The sequence below is a fragment of the Lissotriton vulgaris genome, chromosome 3_1 (genome assembly GCF_964263255.1).
Source record: "Lissotriton vulgaris chromosome 3_1, aLisVul1.2, whole genome shotgun sequence".
Lineage (NCBI taxonomy): Eukaryota > Metazoa > Chordata > Amphibia > Caudata > Salamandridae > Lissotriton > Lissotriton vulgaris.
The window spans coordinates 1,684,511,096-1,684,532,176 of NC_141689.1; the positions used below are offsets into that span (position 1 = coordinate 1,684,511,096).

The 21,081-nt window shown below is 43.6% G+C and overlaps 1 protein-coding gene across 1 annotated transcript in view; it reads right to left on the reverse strand.

Annotated features, from left to right (window-relative positions):
- Positions 1-6,906: 6,906 nt before the first annotated feature.
- The window catches only part of LOC147728346 (uncharacterized), an 82,809-nt gene continuing 68,634 nt past the window's right edge, over positions 6,907-21,081 (reverse strand). Inside the window, exon 3 of the mRNA XM_086963779.1 lies at positions 6,907-7,457. Coding sequence (XP_086819905.1) covers positions 6,907-7,457 — 551 coding nt within the window. The remainder of the gene's footprint in view (positions 7,458-21,081) is intronic.

Below are 21,081 nucleotides of genomic sequence, written 5' to 3' on the forward strand. Positions count from 1 at the left end.
ATTCATTAATTACCGAGCTAATGCTCTTAGCCATGTTATCCACCCCCCATTGGATAACATTGCTAAGAACTGCTCAGGGCAGGTGTTAGCTTTTGGAGATATTCCCGCTTAGCGCAAATATCTCCAAATGTTGGTAATAGGAGATAGCGATGTTAGCAACTGTTTTCAGTCGCTAACATCTTGGCACGCCCACTTTGCATGTCATTAGTGATAAATATCACTGACATGCAAAGTGGGGCCCAAGATGGTCGCTATCTCCTACTAGCTGTCGCTAACTGGTGTTAGCGACAGCTAGGTAATAGGGAGATAATTTTATCTCCGCTTTCTTGGCTTTTAAAGCCAAAAAAGCGGAGATAAACCCCCTTGATAATATGCCCCATATTGTCTCTTGTTTCTATATTTTCATACTTGTTTATATTTATTTATTATTTCTGTTTTAATATTTAAATCCATAGCGAGAATAAATGAATACATACATCACAAAGTCATGACATCTAATACTGCACATACAAAAAAAGGGGAGGTTCACAGTTAAGCTAAAAGCAGATTAACTACATAGCATGAAATACATGCCTAGACATTAAAAGCGTTAATACAAAAAACTTCAATCTTTCATATGCTCTATCATTGGACCCTATATATGCATACAAAATTTCTGCCTTCGTAGCTCTTTAACTGAATAAAGGATGTACTCCAGATTAAATATACTATAAAATCTGGCCCTCCACATCTCAAAAGAAGAGGCTTCCTGCTGTAGCCACATGGGCGAAATACAGAGCTGAGCCACTGCTTTGGCTGCAAAGACCAAATAGGAAAATGTATGGGCTGGTAATAAAACTTACCTTATTGCGCCACAAACTTCCCCATCGCAGCTTCATCTTGGAAACTGCACATGTACAGGAGCCTGCGCATGGCATTCCTCGCCAGGACTGCACATGTGCAGGCTCCCGCGCATGCGCAGTTTTCAAGAAGAAGCCGCAATGGGGAAGCTTACGGCGCAATAAGGTAGATTTTATTTAAGTTTCATTTTAGCCTTTAAATATAATTTAATAAGGTGGGTGGGAGGCGGGTGGGAAGTGGAAGGCGGGCAGGCGGCCAACATCCGCTCAGCCCCTGAATGTGCGGAAATTTGCCCCGTTTTTCCGCCTTCTTTGTGGAAGGCTGAAGGTGCAAATTTCCACACATTCCGTGGGTGGAACAGAAATGTCCGCCCACCCCTACTTATAATCCTGCATGCTGATTTGGGTGTTGCCGTAATATGACTGAATTAAAAATGGAATGAAACTGACAATTAAAAAGTGGCCGCCGGCGGTCGTTTTGGCTTGTGGTACCAGGAGTAGAAAGGCAAGGAGTACATCAGATGTAGGATAAGCTTACATCATGGATCCTAGTGGGGCGGTGGCTTGCAGTCACACACTGGAAAAATAGAAAGAATTGTATGTTGTTACAATAAAGTTGGACGTTAGGTTACCTGGAGTATTTGGTATGCTGCTCCAGTACTTACTACATCAAAGCCAGAGGCCCGTGTGACACCTGGATACTCCCCTCAATAGGACCCTGAGGATAGTAGTGCACAGGTCTGGTGGGAATAAATGTAGTCCGAGTTGACTCAGGCTGTGGCGCAGGTCTGGCAACGTCAGCACGTGTATATGTACGCCTGTGTCATTCAGACTCCGTTAATTTGATCATTCCGCTGACTGTGTGTGGAAGTCATCCAGCTTGCTGCAATTCCTATAACAGAGGCATTGTCCAAAGGGAAGAATCTCACACGTCTGCCATCTGTCCCCCTCTACCAAAACCTTGGAGCTCGAAGCTGATAAAATATGGACACAGAGATCCCACGCCAATTGTATTTCCACCAACATGATACACCTTATTACGTGTCTATATGGGTTATGTTATCTGGGAATGAATACCCGGAAAATTATACAGTGCATATGTGAGCACCGGAGTAATATCCGGTGCAGGAAAAACACCACAGTGATGACAGAACACTTTTTGCAGATGAATCACACCTCAAATAGTTTGCGTTGGACTGTGATTGAGCAGATTAAACCAGGCAACAACACGCAAAGAGTACTGTTCGAGAAGGAACAGCGGTGGGTTTATCGCCTCTCGACACATAAACAGGGACTTAATTATAACATCCCTTGGGTGTTGGTTCTAATACGCTAGTACTCTACCCAAGCACCGTCCCTGTTTCTCTCTGTACCCTACTGTAAACCACATTCAGTTTCTAACATCTAGACACCAGTATGAATCTGCTCAGTGCACAGTAGCTCTATTATGTTACTACATGCTTGTGAGAGTCCACCAATTTAACTATCATGTTTGGCCCCTACCTGTGTTTAAGTCCCCCAATAAAGAGCTAACCGTGGCTTCTTCAACACTATGCCTGGTAGTACTGTTACTGACACTTCCTTACAACTGGCATTTTCCAAACGGATTTTCCGTCCTCCACCTCCACCTCCTTGCCTTGTAATTGTAATATTATCAGGCTCATTGTGTCAATGTTCACCACGACAATCACAGGATGGCCTTGCACACTGCCATTAGCCCCAGAGCATGCCAAATAGCCTCTTTACGTTGTATTTCCACTATGCAATAAAGTTCTATTTGAGAAAAAACGCCCCACCACAGCGGCCAGCGTTGCAGTTCTCGCTCTGCGTCTGAATGACAGGGGTATATGTATACACGTACTGAGGTTGTCAGACCCGTGACACAGACTGCAGAAGCACGGGTCGGCTCGGACTACATTTAAACCCACCCAGACCTGTGCAATACTATCATTGGGGTCCTGTTGACAGGAGTATACAGGTGCCACATGGGCGTCTGGCTTTGGTGTAGTACGTACCAGAGCAGCATGTCAGCAACTCAAGGTACCCTAATGTCCAACTCTGTTTTAACGACATACAATTCTTTTATTTGTCTAGCATGTGAATACAAGCCACCGCCCGCTAGGATCCATGATGTAAGGTTATCCTACATATGATGTAAGCCGAGCCTCCATCATATATATAGTTTGCCTTTCTACTCTTGATACCATGAGCCAAAATGACTGCCTGTGTCCACTTTTAAATGGTCAGTTTCACTCCATTTTTAATTCACTCATATACCGGCAATGCCCGAATCGGCATGCAGGATTATAAGTGCTTTTTAGCCACAATACCAGCACAATTAGACCACACACCTGTGATTTGACCAGGTCACAGATAATAAATCCGCAGTAAGTGCTAAAAATTCATGCACTGTTTTTACCACCAGCACTATAGGCTAGAAGGTACTGCTTATTACTACACCTCGAAGAGCACTCACAGCAGCATGAGCATTGTCATTCAAACTGCGACTCCAGAACTGTTTGTCTGTTCAAAACTGTAATGTGACTTGTCTGCATTTTTGAATCTTTTGTCTTACAGAATCAAGTTGCTTTAAGGAATCCTGAAGGCACCACAGTAACCGTAAGTTAAGCTGTTTTGCTGCCACAGGTTAGGGTGCAACTTAGCGTGTGCATACTGCCATGGCAATTGGTCCTGAAGAAAGCTTTGCTACAGGCATTAGGAAGCTGAAACATGTAGGCCACACCTGATCTCTACTTTAGGATGTAGCTGGTCAATCTACCCAGTTGTTAACATCCACCTCACTGCTTTTTTTGTCTTGCCCTATTTTTCCACCAATAAATAATTTGGATAAATAAAGGCAATATTAACTTTTGCACTATCACTTTTTGCACCTCCACCTAATCAAAAAAACCTGCTCTGCGGTAATCAGGTGTCCTAGCACACCAGAGAGGCACTCGGCCTCTCTGGTGGGAACCTTATGATGAAGCATGTCACTAACCAGGTTGGTGAGTGAGGTTTATTCTAAAAACCTCTTGCTAGCTCTTCATACATTTGGTTTCACTCTTCTGTTGTTTAGTCATAGCTACCGCAGGGTCAGATATTACAACTGCTATGTCATTAGCATAAGCCAAAACACGCATTTGCTCATGCCTAGAAATATTACGTTTGATCCTAGAACTCCACTCCAACATATTTAAAAAAGGATTGAAAAATAAGGCAAACAACAGTGGGGAGCTGGGGCATCCCTGTTACGTACCTCCAGCAATACGTACTTGTTCAGATTCTAGGCCCATCATACATATTTTAGCTGTGGGGGATCGGTACGGTCTCTGAATAGCTGTATAAAAACTAGGGCCGAACCCCAGCTGTTGCAAAACCATCCACAAAAGGTCCCAGGCAACTCGGTCAAAAGTATTGTCAGCATCTAATAGAATCAGCCTAAACCTGCTGCCTTGTACCCCTAGTGGGTATAAACCCATTCTGCCTTGTTTAAACTAACAGTGAAATGACTTTGGCCAGACAGGTTGCTAAAATGTTAGTGTAAATTTTCTGGTCAAATTTTACTAGGTATATGGGTCGATAGAATCCCAGGAGGTCTGCTGATTTATGTTTTTTTTAAACAATGATATTTGCGTAGTTCCAGGAAGTCAGTGTCACCCCGCGTTGCGCTGCTTGAAAGCCCGCCAATATATCTACTTTTAGCCCCTGAAAAAAGGTCTTATAGCCCTCCAAAGGTAACTTTTCCGGCCCATCCGCCCTACCAAATACTAATATATTTATGGCTTCTTCCAATTCCTCCATAGTGATGGGTCTGTCTAAGATAGTTACTTCCTCCTGTCCCAACCGCTCATTGACAAAGTTTTGCAACAATATCTCACTTTCCTGCTTCCCAGCATCTTTTTCTGTATATAATTCCTCAAAAAGGGTATAAAAACGTTTAAGATCACCCGAGGAGTATCCAACCGGTTGCCCTGTATATCTTTCATAACGTCCATTCTTTGAGCTGCTTCTTTGGAGCAAAGTCTTTGTGCGAGACAGCACCCAGTGGCCTCACCATATTCATACCAGTTCTCCTTATTAAGCTGATATTTAAGGGCATTGCCACTGTTACATCGGGCAAAATCGGTTTGTAATCCTGTGATGTCACTACCTGCCTATATTCCCTGCGCTAGATTATATTCAGCTATTTTACATTTTGTGTATAAATCTTGAACCACTAACTTTAATTGCTTCTGCTTATGTAATCCGTAACACAGAGCTTTACCCCTAAACCCAGCTTTTAAGGCATTCCCACACATACCCACATGAGGATGAGTCGCAAATAATTAAAAAAAAAATGTTTAATCCAATTATTCATGTGGTCAATGAACACAGCATCCAACAAACGCTTTCTATCAAATGAAAAAGTTCTCAGAGCCATGCCGATGTTAAGAGCACAAATATCTACCACTACAGGGCCATGATCTGAAGTGATCCTAGGAAAAAATGCAATCTTGGCTCCTGCTAGTAATGTTGGTGATATAAAAAATAGTCTAACCTAACTAACTTTTTGCGTGGGTGGGAATAGAACATAAATCCTCGGTCTGGGTCTGGCAGTGCTGCCCATACATCGACCAATCCATGATCAGTAAACAGGTGATGTAGTGCCTTAAACACCTTAGGTTTCCTACCATTATAGTTCTGTGTGATTGCCTGTAAATCCAGACAACCCAGGTGCATATTAAAATCCCCACATAAGATAAGTGGGGTGGGAAAAGGTGCCAATTCCATATTAAGCCCTATCACTGACACCTCATCAAAATTAGAACCCTACACTGTGCATAAAGAAAACCTACCCACCCCATAATACATTCTATGATAGCCCATTGACCTTGTTTATCAACCAGCACTTGGCCTGATCCCTGGATTCCCCTTTTAGCTAATACTGCAACCCCCCCCCCCCCCCCCCCCCCCGGGTCATTGTAGACAGTTGTGTATATGGCAATACTGTGTTTCTTGCAAGTAGACCAGGTTCGGGTGCATCAAACATAGCTCTGCAGTCACTCTGTCTTTTCCCATTAATATTCAGCCTGCACACATTAAATAAATAGATCCACAATCCGGAATTAATCATCCTATCCCACATCGAATGAAGCCTCCTTCCCCACTCATGACTCCTGTTATGTAGCCACATACGTCTTTGCTTTTTCTTCCTCATTATGATTATCCTGGTCTGGTTTGCTTTTTTTTGCCCACCCTACCTGCCCTCACCTACCCACCCGATTTCCCCCACAACTCCCGTCCTGCCCCCCTCCCACACATCCTCCCAATAACCCAACCCGACTCCCCCCCTATAGTGAGTCATTAGGACCAATGATCCCTGAGATGACAAGTTCCAGCTACCGGGATGATCACCCCCACTTGCATGTAAACTCAATATAGTATTCTCAGACCAAGCACTCCCACCACCTATACTGTATAAAAAAAATCCCCCAAAAGAAGAGAAAAAAACAATGACACCGAAAAGCTAGGCAACATACGTATATGCTTCATCACCCACTCAAATATCAGCAGCATGCCCTTATCTTTGATAGCTCGTAAATACTACTTGGCCTGCATCTCAGAGGGGAAAAACTGAGTATGCTCCTTATATATAACCTCTAGCTTAGCTGGGTTACGGAGACAGGCTTGGGTGCCTTTGCCCTGGAATGGAGCAATGAGGTAATGTAGCTGCCAACGTTTCTCCACTGTCTGGTGGCAAAAATCTGGTTTGACAAAGAATTATATCCCTTTACCAGCCCTCTTTCTATCTGGGCATGCAAGTTTAAATACAGCCTGGCAGGCCAAAAAGTTATTGAATGAGATTGATATTGCCCTAGGTCTAGGAGCTGCCTTCCCTAGTCTTGTTCGAAGAGTGAACGGAACTCGATGCACTCTTTGGATATCTTGCTGCCAGTCCCATTGCGTGAGTTCGGGAAAAGTTCAGAAAATAGCTCAATTATATATTTGTGGGGATCCTGGCATTCGGAGCCCTCTGTGAACTGTGAAACTCTCACATTATCTCTCCGGAGGCAGTTTTCCAAGTCGGTCAACTTCCACTGTGTACCTCCTTTAATAAACGCTTAGCCTCAGTTGCCACTTTCTGAGCTGCCAACTCATCCTCCAGACACGAAATCCGCGCTTCTGCTTTGTTGAACCTCTTGGTGAATTCAGAGCATGATTTTGCAATGCGAGGGACAGAGTTCTGAAGTTGGCGGCAAGCACCTTGGGTCTGTTGACTCTCAGTGCGTGTCTCTTCCCTGTGGGACATTATAGTCTGAGATATCAGAGCTAATGAAATCTCTTCAGGTTTTTCTACCATGCTCTCCTTGTTGGACTCAGGGATGCACCCACTATCAACCCCCTGTTCCTCCGAGAAAGAGTAATCCCATAGCATGGCATCAAAGCTCATCGCCTGCATAGCCCCGTCTCCCAGATCTTGTCTCTTACGCAGTGCCCGAGGGCTGGCTTCCAGGGTATCAGTGCCTGTATCTTTTGGGTGCCTGCTGCAAAGCTCACTGTGCCAACTGCTATGAGAGGCACCCCTTGCATAAACATTTAGTTTCGAATCTATCTCATTGTCAGAAGAGTCCGAGTGATCTGATAAAGAGTTTAAGTTATCCCCAGAATCAATTTCCTTACTCCCGGTCAGGGTAACATTTTTACTTCTTGCACCTGGGATTTCTGGATTTTAGAGGGTGTCTTTCTGTCCATCCTTTGCCATGGTGTTATCTCGCAGACGTTTTCCCACCACATCGGGTCCTCTGTTGACTTTAACGAGGTTGGCTATGATGTGTAAAGCAATGCCGTGGTCTTTACCCCCTCCTACCCCTCCTGCCCTTGCCACCATCAGGGCTTCACCCTCTGATAATTGCGCACTACTACGAGGATCGGTTGAATTCATACCTTTGAGGACCAATTCCCCTTCCACAGATCCATGTGTTACCAGAAGATTTACTGATTTACCCTTCTCTACCGCCAGTCCAGTACTGTCACTCTCCGGTGTGTGCAACAAGTTATGCTGTGACTTTTTCTTCTCACCTCCAGAGGTAAAGGCTTTCTCTTTCAGCCCCCTCGATTTTCTCCACCAGGGTATCACTGTTACTGCTGCTCTTGCTGTCTTTACTCAATGTTGCAGTAATTACAGATTTTTTTACGGCTCCAACCGTATCCATAAGGGCACAGGATTTCCATCTCCCAGCCTTGGGAGGCATCGCCAGGTCAGCTCCACCCCCTCCTTTCACGTAGCCATCTGCCGCTGCGGCAGCCACACAGGAAAGGCACTGATTCCACGGCCCAAGAGCCTCAGAAGCCTGCTCGCAACGTCGCCAGATTAATTTTATTCATGCCGGGTTGGCAGCCCAGGAGAGACAGGTAAGTGCGCCCTAGTCCTCGCGAACATTACCAGGGGCTTTCAGATGTTTCCTTCTGTGCAGGCAGAGAGGACCGGGATCGCCAGCTCACACGTCCATTTTCTGCCGCTCAAGTACATTTCTACTCGAGCAGCAGCTTTTTCAACGGGGACTGGTAGTTTCTCATGGCGAGCGGTCGAGAGCATATGCGACCACTCGCAATGAGAAACCTGACCTTCCCGCGTTGAGAAGCTCGCTGGGAGGTTTATTTTCCACGCTCCAATCAGCAACTTGTTGTTGCTGATCGCAAATGAGAAAAAAGTCTCGCCAGGATGTCATTTTGCTTGCTCGCGATCGCCAACTTGATGTTGAGGACCGCGAGCAAGCAAAAAATTACCCCTGCACTACGCTACGCATGTTTGCACTGTGCTAAGTGCAATTCGCATAGTGCGAAGTAGCGCAAACTTCTTACACTACATGAGTATAGCGTAGTGCTTTGCCCAGGTTTAATAGACACCACAAATATAAAACATGTCTGTTTTACAACACTGTCTGTTCCTGAAAACTGCGAAGAGCTTGCCGTTCTTTGAAAACATATATTTCTTTGAGTATCACATCTTTCCATCAAAAAAGGATACATTTTGACTATATTCTCGGTTCCTTCCAGGGATACTACTAGGATCTCCAACCTGTGAAAAATAGGAATGTTCAGCATGTTGAGGGTTAAAACTAATTTTCACCATGGATATTGAAGTGTGATGTAAGAAATGTGCAAGGTAATGTCATTCACTGAATATCTATGGAAATTAAGTTATATTGGCTATATACTCAATGTTAATTTCAGGATCTGTTCTTACATTCATTTTATAATTTACTTCTTATTTAAAAGTAGTCATCGCAGCAATGTCTAAACTAAATAAAGGATCCTTCTTCATGATTAGTTAAACTGTTACTGAGTGAAGCAACTTTTATTTTTGCAAAGTTCACTTGATATGCACGATACACTAGTTATCCATTGTCTTCTCCCTACACCTGAGAAACAAACACTTCAGTCACATTTTAGTAATAACCAAGGGTATGTGAGGGATGCCTTGTTGCCACGGTAACGAAGTGTCAAAGATAATTTCTCTAATAACAATAGAGACAGATAGGTTTGATGTTGCTGGAGTCACAATGATTTATATCACGGGGAGTGATTGTCTTGAAAATCTTCTTGCATTTTGTCTAACCTATATTCCCTTAGGACCATTATGCCACTATGTTTTTAATTCGATTACACTTTTTTTTATCTTCCTGCTTGCTTTCCTCCAATATTCCTAAAGTTCTTCAATAGGTTTAACACAGAATTGACATAACTCTTAGAACGGCCTAATCCATAATGTATTCACTTCTTTCTTTCATTGAAGATCATCATTATACAGATGACTACAAATTCACATCAACAAGCGATTGGCATCAAGTATAAACATTTCATAACTTTTTTGTTAAGTTGTTTAGATTTGGTTCACGTTTTCTAACTTATATTAAACTGTTTAAATAGTAATGGATATTCAGTGACCAAACCACACCTTTGCTATAAATGTTGCATTTGTATAAAAGTTGCAAAAAGACATTGTTTCATTATGTATGTTATCAGTGGCATTTTATACCAGTTGCAATAAGAAATTGTTTCATCATAGCTTTTGTGATTTAAGCCAGAATACAAACCTGGTCAGCGAGCCCAAAACGAGTACAAGAAGCCAAATATAACTAACACAAGCGTTTATAAACGCAGTAGGTTGCCCCTTGCCCTACCTTCTCTCCAAAAGCCCTGAAATGATAAAGACATATCTTTCGGGGGTTTAGGGGATAGGTTTGAAGTGTGTACACTAGAGGTTACTTGTGTTCGCTTACACCAGTTTCTCTCTTTTTTGAGCGTTAATGTGTTCAAAATTATTTACATTTGCGGCCTGGCATTGAATACCATGGTTGCCCACTATACATGCCAACAATTACTACCACTGAGAAAGAGTCAGCATTATGATTATGTCAGAGTGTGCACCATCATGCATGCATGCCTGTAAAATGTTACAATTCAGGGGCCTACATCATAGCAAGGGTTGGTGCCATTGATGCCATCATTATGTCAGGAGTTACTACCATTGTGATTTGCACATACTTAATTAGGCAAAGATTATAACCATAAAACCAGGATCACTTTTGTTTGAAGAATGCCTACAACTGGCCAGCAATTACCACCATTTTACCAGAGTGTATATCACCACATTGCGACACTATTGCAAAATGGATGCCCACGATATTCCAAAAATTGTCATCATAGTGCCTGGAATACCATTATCCCACTGGGCTTGCAGTTGGCTGCCTCTCTCGTTCTCCTTACTTGGAGCCTAGCCACCCCTTAGAGGCGGACTACAAAGTTATGGCAGTTGCTCTACCTCAGCAGATTCTTTCTCCATGGTGAAAACTTGCACTATTTTAGCCGAGCTTTAAAAAAGCCGTTTTTTTAATGTGTTTGTTTCTGTTCCTAGTAGTGCTGTAGGTGCAGGGAGTTGCCTAACTCCTGAGATACATTCCGACCTCAGCGTTTCCTTTCCTGTTAGCGCACTAGGCACTGAGAGATGTCTGGCTCCCACGTTTTTAAAACTGCTCATTGCCATTCTTATACTGCTCATTGCTTATTTCTGCTTTTTAGTCTTATTTTATATTCTGCACACTTTGCCTACCTGCTGATCCAGATTCATGTGTGTGTGGCAATGGGGTTTGCAGTTGGCTGCCTCTCTCGTTCTCTGTAGATGGAGTCTAGTCACGCCCTTATAGGAGGGCTACAAAATTATGTCAGCTGTGCGGCCGCACCATTGGTGCACCCGTCTGCTCCTGTATGGTGCTAGGGGCCAGACCCCCTGTCCATTTCAGAAGGGACCCAGGGGCATATTACCTACAACTAGTGAAAATTATCACTAAATAGGCTTAGCGACATTTTTTCTATCGCCAAGCATCGCTGGATTTTATCGCTGAGATAACGTGCTATGAGCAACGTTTATCTCAAAAGTGATAAAATACCTGGCGATAGCGGTGAAATGCGTGAATATCGCTGAGAATACATCAATATTCACGCATTAGCTACGAAATGCTCTTAGCCATGTTATCCACCTCCCATTGGATAACATGGCTGAGAACTGGTCTGGGCAGGTGTTAGTATTTGGAGATATTCGCTCTTAGACTGAATATTTCCATCGCTACGCCTGCCTTGCTAAGAGGTGATAGCAATGTTAGCGATTGCTTTCAGTCGCTAACAGGTTGGGTACGCCCACTTTGCATGTCATTAGCAATAAATATCGCTGATATGCAAAGCGGGCCTCAAACCGCTCGCTATAGCCTACAAAATGTCGCTAACTGCTATTAGCGACAGCTTGCTAATAGGGCAATAGAATTTCGCCGCTCAGCTAAAGTGGCGAAAATTGCCTATCGCCCCCCCCCTTGATAATATGCCCCTCAGGGGCATATGACCAACAAGTAGCGATATTTATCCCTAAATAGGCTTAGCGACAATTTTTTTATCGCTGAGCATCACCGGAATTTATGGCTGAGATAACGTGCTATTAGCAACGTTTATCTCCAACGCGATAGATTTTCCGGCGATAGCAGCGAAATGCGTGAATGTCGCTGAGAATTCAGAGATATTCACGCATTAGCTACGAAATGCTCTTAGCCATGTTATCCACCTCTCATTGGATAACATGGCTAAGAACTGGTCTGGGCAGGTGTAGTTTTTGGAGACATTCGCGCTTAGCGCGAATATTTCCATTGCTACGCCTGCCTTGCTAATATGCGATAGCGATGTTAGTGACTGCTTTCAGTCGCTAACAGGTCGGGTACGCCCACTTTGCATGTCATTAGCGATAAATATCGCTGCCATGCAAAGCGGGCCCCAAACCGCTCGCTATCGCCTACAAGCTGTCGCTAACTGCTGTTAGCGACAGCTTGCTAATAGGGCAATAGAATTATGGTCGCCCAGCGGCTGAAAATGGCAGCTAAAGCGGCAATAAGTCACTATCGCCACCCTTAATAATATGCCCCTCAGTTCTTTACTCGATCTCGGAGATCATGTTGCATAGATCAGTACTGGGCAAGGCCTGTCTCCATTCAATCGATCCCAGTACTAGGGAAAGCGGCTGTGGTAAAAGTGTCATTTTTCTTTCCAGACATTACCCCATCTGGATAGAATTGCAGCAGAGGCTTGAGTTGGAACCAACCTTTCACAATGTTTGCTGCTAAAGTGTAGGTCCCTCAGTAAGCACAAAATCGTAATTTTAGAGATATTAAGCAACCAAGAAGCAGTAGCGTTGGTATTGGTGGAAACTAGGCTCGTGGGCAGTCAGCACCTGATGTGCTGGATGCGTTACAGGTGGGCTACGCCATACTGAGAAGTGATAGGCAGAGACAGAGGGGTGGGGGGCCAGCAGTTATTTTTAAGAAGAGCTTTCAAAATCAAAATTACTGAAACTATAATTCCTGCCTACGAAGCAGCCTTTTTCTCTCTCTATCTTTTAACAGTTCACGGTCTGTGGCAGGTTTCCCTATTTATCGTCCACCGGCCCTGCTAGGGCTTTTGTTAATGCTTGCCAGATGTTCTATCACACTATTCCATCCGCTACTCAACCCTTTTGTTTGTTGATTTACATTTTGAATACAAGCTTTGCCATGAAGCATCAGCTCTTATGAAAGAACTAGAGGCCTTGGCATTGATCCAGTTAGTTTACTACCCTAAGCACATTAGGGGACATACCCTTGATAATATATTTTTGAATAGCACTCTGATAAAAGCTTTGCACCCGATTCCTGTTTCATGGTGAGGCCATTTCATTCTTCCCTTTCAGATTATGGATTTCTGGAATGGATAAGACCTTTTAAATCGAGAGCCTTCTTTTAAGAAGACCCAGAAATGGTCACGAGTAACTCCGGCCACTTTCACTGCTAAACTGACAATAAGTACTCCTATACTTGTTGCCTGTCCACAGATGGCCAACAAATAAATACGATCCTGGACTGCGGGAGTGCTGGACACCTTAGCTCCTTTGAAACCTTGTAATAGTACTCGCAGCAACCCTTCGGCGGCATGGTTTACGGAGGAAATGTTAGCCTTTAAAAAATACTGCAAAATACTTGAATGTCTTTGGAGAAGAAACTATCAGCCCGAGGATATGAATGAATAAATGAATGAAATGGCATTTGTAATGCGCAACTATGCCCATTGGGCGTCAAGGCGCCTAACTAAAATAACTAGCTGTCAGCAATCAGAATCAGAGCTTACTGGTATGCTTTAATGAAAAGCCAAGTTTTCAACGATTTCCTAAAAAGGTCAGGTGAAGGCAGTGACTTGATCTCAAGGGGAAGTGTATTCCACATCTGGGGTGCCAGAATGGAAAAGGCTTTGCTCCCCCAACTAGCCTTCTTGGCACGAGGGATTACCAGTTGGTTAAGCTCCCTGGAGCGTAAGCATCTGTTCGGGACATACCTAGTGAGTAAGGATCCAAGAGCATCAGCCGGACCTGCCATTAGGGCACTGTATGTAAGACAGAGAAGTTTGAACATGATCCTTGAGGGAATAGGAAGCCAATGGAGATTCTTCCTCGCCAAGGTCATAGATGACAACCAAGGCAGGGCAAGGGCAAAACGCGCCGCCGCATTTTGTACAACCTGCAGGCGCTGCAGAAGGCCCTTGTTGGCCCCGGCGTAAAGTGAATTACAGTAATCGAGCCTTGAGCCAACAAGAGCGATCACAACCTGCTTCCGTGCCTTTGGGGAAAGATAGTGGACGATTCTTTTCAGAGTCCTGATGACGCCCCAACAGGTGGCCACCGTTCTATTGACCTGGAGTTCCATAGAAAGCCGGGTGTCAAAAATGACACCAAGGTTCCTGGCAGATTGTGTGGGTGTGGGGCAGATGCCTAAAGATGGAGGCCACCACTCACCTGACCACATGCCCTGGTCTTTGCCGAAGACCAGGACCTCTGTCTTGTCCCCGTTCAACTTTAGGGAGTTGGAAATCATCCACTCTGCAACAAGTTGCATGCAGGACCTAAAGTTTGACGCAGCGACATTCACAGAGTGGGTCAGGGATACCATAATCTGCGTGTCGTCGGCATACAACACTACCTCCATCCCCTGAGATCTTACTAGTCTTGCAAGGGGGGCCACGTAGATGTTGAACAGGGTCGGACTCAATGCCGACCCCTGTGGCACCCCACATTGCAAAGACTTAGCAGGGGAGAGGTACTCTCCTAGCATAACACGCTGCTCTCGTTGATGTAAGAAGGAGCTCAGGAGACTGAGGGCCGGTCCTTCTACCCCTGCCTCCCTTAACCTGGATGTTAAAGTAAGGGGAGACAGGGTGTCGAATGCTGCTGTAAGGTCCAGCAGTACCAGCACGGTGGTTTGACCCAGATCAACTTTCCTGCGGATGTTATCCATGACTTTATATAATAGTTTATTTAAAAGCTGTAAAAAACGACCACAAACAGATTAGGAGAATACGGCTGGAAATTTACTCTCTCAAAATTGAATCTACTAGGGCAGTGGTTCCCAAACTTTTTTCTCTGACATATTGGCTGTTGACCGCGGCTCCCCAATATGTTACTTTTTTTGGCGGGTGGGGGAATGTAAGCCCAGCCTCTAGAGTATTTCCATTTTATTCCCTAAAAATAATTGGCATGAAGCTGATGAAGGTATTATAATCATAGATGTAATAAAATAGAAGTCTAACAGTTGTTTAATAAAAAAAAACTTGATTTGGTTAAGTCAGAAAGAATACTCTTCAGCACTGTGGTTTGCATGTGTAATTTTTTTTTAAATTTTATGTTTTTTAAAATTTGGCACTAGCATTCGGTGCTGTCCTACAAATCATTATAGTTGTTAAGAAGCCACTTTTGATATATAAGAATGCTGCTCCACTAAACTTATCAGCCAAACTAGGGGCTCTGCTAAAAAGATTTTTTGAATTGTTAAAAAATCTTTCTTTCCTTGAGTGTGTTACGATATCTGTGCCTTCTTCCACAGAATGTCGTAACCAAGTGGCCGATTACTTCGCTGGGAAAATTGATAAGCTCTATGCCACTTTTCCAGAAGCCAGTAGAAACTTTAAATGTATTCCCCCCCGAAGAATAAGCTACCACATGATGGCCTGTTTAATTTCCACCTACTGTGGGGGACATGCTTCAGCTTCTTTGAGCAGTAATATCTGGCTCACCTACAAATATTATTATCTCAAACACGCTGTTATGAGGGGAGGGAGCCATAGCTCCTGTGCTTTCTAAACTTATGAATCTCTGTTTACACTCTGGGCAAGTCCCGACGGGCTGGAAACATGAAATGGTGGTTCCCCTTGTGAAGAACCCCTCACTGGACCCTGCTCTTCCAGAACATTTGAGACCTGTATCCTTGCTTCCTTTCCCCACTAAAATAGCAGAAATATTTCTCAATCTCTAATTGAAGAAGTTTATTGAAGAAAATCTTGTGCTAAACAAGACTCAGTCTGGGTTCAGACTCTTGTATAACACTGAATCAGCCTTGCTCTTAGCTTCTAAACCTTTAAAAATTGAGGTAGATGAAGGTAAGACGGCAGCCTTGATCCATCTGGACCTTAGTGCCGCTTTCAATACAGTCCCCCACAGCCTCCTCCTGGAATGACTGTGGCACGCTGGAGTGAAGGGTGGTACTTTGGACTGGATCACCGATTCTCTCCAAGACCTGTACTTTCAGGTTTTCCAACAGACTTTCAAATGAGAGATATGATCCCTGTTGTAAGGGTTCCACAGGGTTCAGCACTAAGTCCAACTCTGTTTAATGTCTCTACATGCCCACTAGTGGATGTAGTAGCTAACCATGGAGTGAAGCTAGTAATATACGCTGATGATACTCAGCTGAATATCACTCTGGAAAAGAATGAAGCTGAGGCCTCTCCTAAGCTCAGAGCATGTTTGGTAGATCTGGCTAACTGGATACATTTTAGTTGTTTGCATTAAATAAAGGAAAGACCGATATTTTGCTAGTAGGAAAATAACCTTCCCATGTTTGGTGGTCTTCTGAATTAGGGCTGACCCTGGTCCCAAACCTAAGATTAAAAACTAGGGGTGTGGAATGATACTACACTGTTTTTGATGAACACATTTCAGCCCTGGCCGGCACTTGCTTTGACATTTTGAAGATGCTGCAAAAAATTTAAGCATGGGCGAATTTTGCGAATTTGCAATTCGCGAATTTGCGAATTTGCGATCCGCAAAATCCGCAAATTTGCGGATTCGCTGATTTTGCGGATTGTGTGGGTAAAGGCCGGGCAGGAAAACGGTGCACATCGCTAGTGTGAGGGGCAGGGCCAAACGGGCGAGGCTTATATGCGAGTTCACATGCCTCTTGTGTGCATAAAAGGACAGGCATGGATCAGAGAAGCTCATGGTCACAGGAACTGCACAGGGATTGAGCTCGTGAAAGTCAATAATGCAAAGGCCTCCATCAAGCATCAAAGCTAATTTTCGACGATAGATATGGGGAGAACGCACACCTACCCAGCCTCAACAAAACACACATTTTGGGGGGGGCTGATTAACTTTGGCATCACACCAAAGAGCGCCGAGGTCCCTCGAGTGAGCTGTCCATCAAGTGGGTAAAGGGCGCGAAGACGGTGCACACCACTAGTGTGTAGGGAGGGGCCAAATGGACGGGGCTTATATGCAAGTTCACATGCCTCTTGTGTGCATAAATGGACAGACACAGATCAGAGAAGCTCGTGGTCACAGGAACTGCACAGGGATTGAGCTTGTGAAAGTCAATAATGCAAAGGCCTCCATCAAGCATCAAAGCTAATTTTCGACAATAGATATGGGGAGAACGCACACCTGCCCAGCCTCAACAAAACTCACATTTTTGGGGTGGCTGATTAACTTTGCCATCACACCGAAGAGCGCAGGGGTCCCTTGAGTGAGCTGCCTGCCAGTGCCCATCATCCTGTAACTATTTTAGGATGGCGCCGGCAAGCTGCCAGCGCCATCCTAAAATAGTTACTAAATTAGCTTCATCAGGGAGCACCTTCTTTATTTTATCTATTAGTGCTTCCTGTTGAAGCTAACTTAGTGATTATTTTAGGATGGCTTCAACAGGCTTGAACTTTTGCCCCCCAAATCTGCCGCTCGCCGATTTCACGGATTTTCGGTAAATTTGCGGGAGTTCGCGGATTGCGGATTTACCGAAAATCCGCGAAATCCGCGAGCGGAACGGATTTTGCGCTCACCCTTAAAAAAATCTTATATTTGCTACCACAGTCAGCAAAAAGAACCATCATCCAGGCGGTGATTGTTTGCTGCTTGGATTATTGCACAGTTTTATATCTTGGAGCTACTAAAGGTAGAATGAGAATGTTGCAGAGAGTACAGAATACCACGGCCTGTATGTTACTTAAACATACCAAGGTGCTCCCCTTTAGGGTTGTCTCTTGTAGAACTACACTTGCTCCCGGTACAGGACAGAGAGACTTTTAAAGCCCTATGCTTCTGCCATATAATTTAAAACAAGAAAGGCCCTAGCTACCTGTTTCCTTTGATTAAACTATATAGGCTTAAAAAGAGTCTTAGGTCTTTGGGTACTGAAAGGTTGATCATCCCAAAAGTTCAAAGAGCGCAGTTGGGAGGAAGATCATTTAGTTTTCTTGCAGGAAATTTTGTTTCAGGAAATCCTTGACCACCTAACGGTGTTGCATATGGGTGAAGTCTTTTCTACAAACTGATGAGGAGTAATGATTCTTTGCATGGGGAAACTCTATTGGAGTAACCAGATCTTTTATAATTTATAAACTTCTAATCTATTCTATTGTCACCACTGTGGTGAGGCTGTACAAAATATGTCAAAAATACCACCACACTACCAGTTCTGGTATTATGCCAGAAATAGACACCCTTATACCACAGATGCTAACAAGATGCCTAGGATAGGCATCATGCCATCGATGCCTACAAGTTGCCAATAATCACCACTATTGTGTCAATGTCATCATGTTACTAATGTTGGACATTATGCCATTGACTCCCACGTGTTTCCAAGTAATGCCACCATTCTCTAAGTTCCAATATTTTTTTGGAAGTGGGCGATAGGTATGATCCCAAGAATGCCTACTAATTGTCAATTGTTACAAACATTGCGCTAGAGCCAGTGTCTGACTTGCTGGAAGCGAGCATTCATCAGCGCACACACTCAGGCATACATAAACACATGCATATATGTGCACAGACACACATGTGATATGCACACATACATACACATACACTTCCATGGTCACCAACCTACACTCAAACACAGACACACACATAACATCAAGAAAATATTTCATACATATCTTCAAAAGCCAACCTTTCATTCTGGCACCTGCTGCTGCTACATACTCATGTTCATCTCTCTCACCAGAGGGTTGATACCCCCAATAGGCTCCTAGGTGGAAGGAAATGTGGATAGGTGTGCCTCATGCAGCTTTACGAATAAGCTAGTTTGTGTGCCTGATAGGAAGAGGAATGGAGGAGCTTTGGGATTATTAAGTTGGAAACCTTTGGCGGAGGGCCCTTGAAGAAGTGGTGCCTTAGGGGCTAACAGGAGTGCTTACATGTCTGGGAGAAGGTGTTTTTAGAGAGTAGAGCTGACGCTCATATTTTTCCCACTAGGAGAAGCTCTAGTTCTGGCATCAGCTTCTCCTCCAGCACAAGGTCTCCTTTTTGGATTTTTCCCAATGCTGGAAGAGTAAGCAAGGAAAATCTTGTATTTTTAAATTTGTCATTGCAGGTTTACATTATTTTTCTCCGGCATTGCTACAATGTCTTATGCTTTTCATTGCAATATGCCATCTATTGCTTGTGAAGCGCTACCATAACACATCGACTCAAAGGGCTGCTCCACAGTGCTATGGAGGTGAAAGATAAAAAAGCATGAGGGTAGGAGTCCCACAATCAGAGAATGACAGTTGTGGAATATTATGAAGTTTCCCCTGAAGGGCACCATGAAGCTTTAAAAAACAAACCTATAAGCATGCCTTTTCAAAGAGCCTCTCCTAAGTAACCAAGTCAGTTAGAGCCCTTGCCTTCCTTCCAGTTAAAAACGAAATCAGCCCCCTAAAACTATAATCAAATAGTTTCTATAGTGTAAAGAACGTTGGCATGGGTGCTGCTGGTTATGTCAACACAATTGGCCTTCACACAAAGGATTCTCCTTCAGCCCTTTCTTCATTTTCTAGTTCTGACAAAAAAGCCACAAATGTAATAAAACATCAGTATATAAAACAACTCAATGAAATAAAATATGTTTTCCCCATCTCATTTAATATCTTTGTTGCCTTGTCCTCATTTTGAGAAACAATTACTAATAGATAACCGCATAAAGAGCAGATCAAGTTCTGTTTTAAACCAGGAAAGTAGCCATTGTTTGAGACCACTTCTCTTCAGATGAGATATGTAACATTGTTGCAGACTGAGAACCTCCAGCCCATTTACAGGCCCTCCGGACACTTGTGAACATTTTGGATGCACTTCCTTTCCTTGTCACTTGATATTTCCAGAGGGTCAGTGGAATCACCATGAACATTTCACAAGCCAGCAAATTATTGTGGTATTGCAGTAAATCACCAGTGGACTGCACCACTCTATCACCATGCCAAGGTCACTGTACGGAAAACAATGAGTGGGAAAGCAATGTTATTCCATTGCCCTACTCTCTCAGGTGTCAAGTTCCATGAATTGCACACAAGGGCAACTTTAGCCACCTTACCCCAGGGAATAGGATTTCTGCAACAGATACCACATGCTTTCCCTCATTTCATAATGGGTCTGTGATGCCAGGGGCACCTTCATTGGTTGACGTGTGTCTTAAATGGATACACAAATGAGAGCTATATTTTCTGACAGTCTACTCTTGTACATCAGATACATTCCGGGTAGTATAGTAACTTGTGGCTACCATGTAAGTGCAACTAACTCAATCTGGGATTGCATGGGCCCTTAGAGAAAGGCATCACAATCATAGCAATTCATAGCTTCAGTCCATCAATACAGACGCAAACAATTCAAACACTGAATGCATACATATATAGAATGTTCTCTACATTCTCAAAGTAACTCCATTATGAGAAATATCATATCTTTGTCACAGTCAGTACATATATGCATTCTCCAGATCTCCTCTCCCTCTTCTGGTGTCCAAACAAAAATCCTCAAGAAAGGTCTAATAAAGCAAACAAACATACATTACCAATGAATGATATCCTCAAGAAACACTTCAGTAGTATTGATCATATGGAGAGAATGACACTCAAGTACTCAGTGTGCAAGATTATTATGTTTTATTTTAATACCTTTATTGGCATTTTCTTGATTTCAGTACAGACACAGTTGAGGTTTTCAAGAGGCAAACGCAGGACCATGTTCACATTTCCATTCAGAGGCAATAATATGTATAACAGTGATATACAACCCATTATAGAGGTAATCTCAATTCCCTCTCGCATCAAGCCCTTCCCTCCCACCTCACCCCCGGCTATCCTGTGACCATAAGTGCCCACTGAGAGTCTTCCTCCAAGAGACCATTGTGAGTCATCCATGGTTTCCATATTTTCTCGAACTTTTTAGGACAACCACTAGCCATATAGGTCGCCTTCTCCCCGGACATATACATGTACATTCCCTTCCACTCATCTACTGAAGGCATCTGTGCCAATCCCCATTTGAGCGCCATGTCACACTTGGCTACCACTAGTCCTAGGGTTAGAAGTGTTAGTTTTGTGAAGATCGACTTCTGTGTGAATGACTAGCGAAACAAAATTGAGGTACAGATGTATCTTGTCCCCT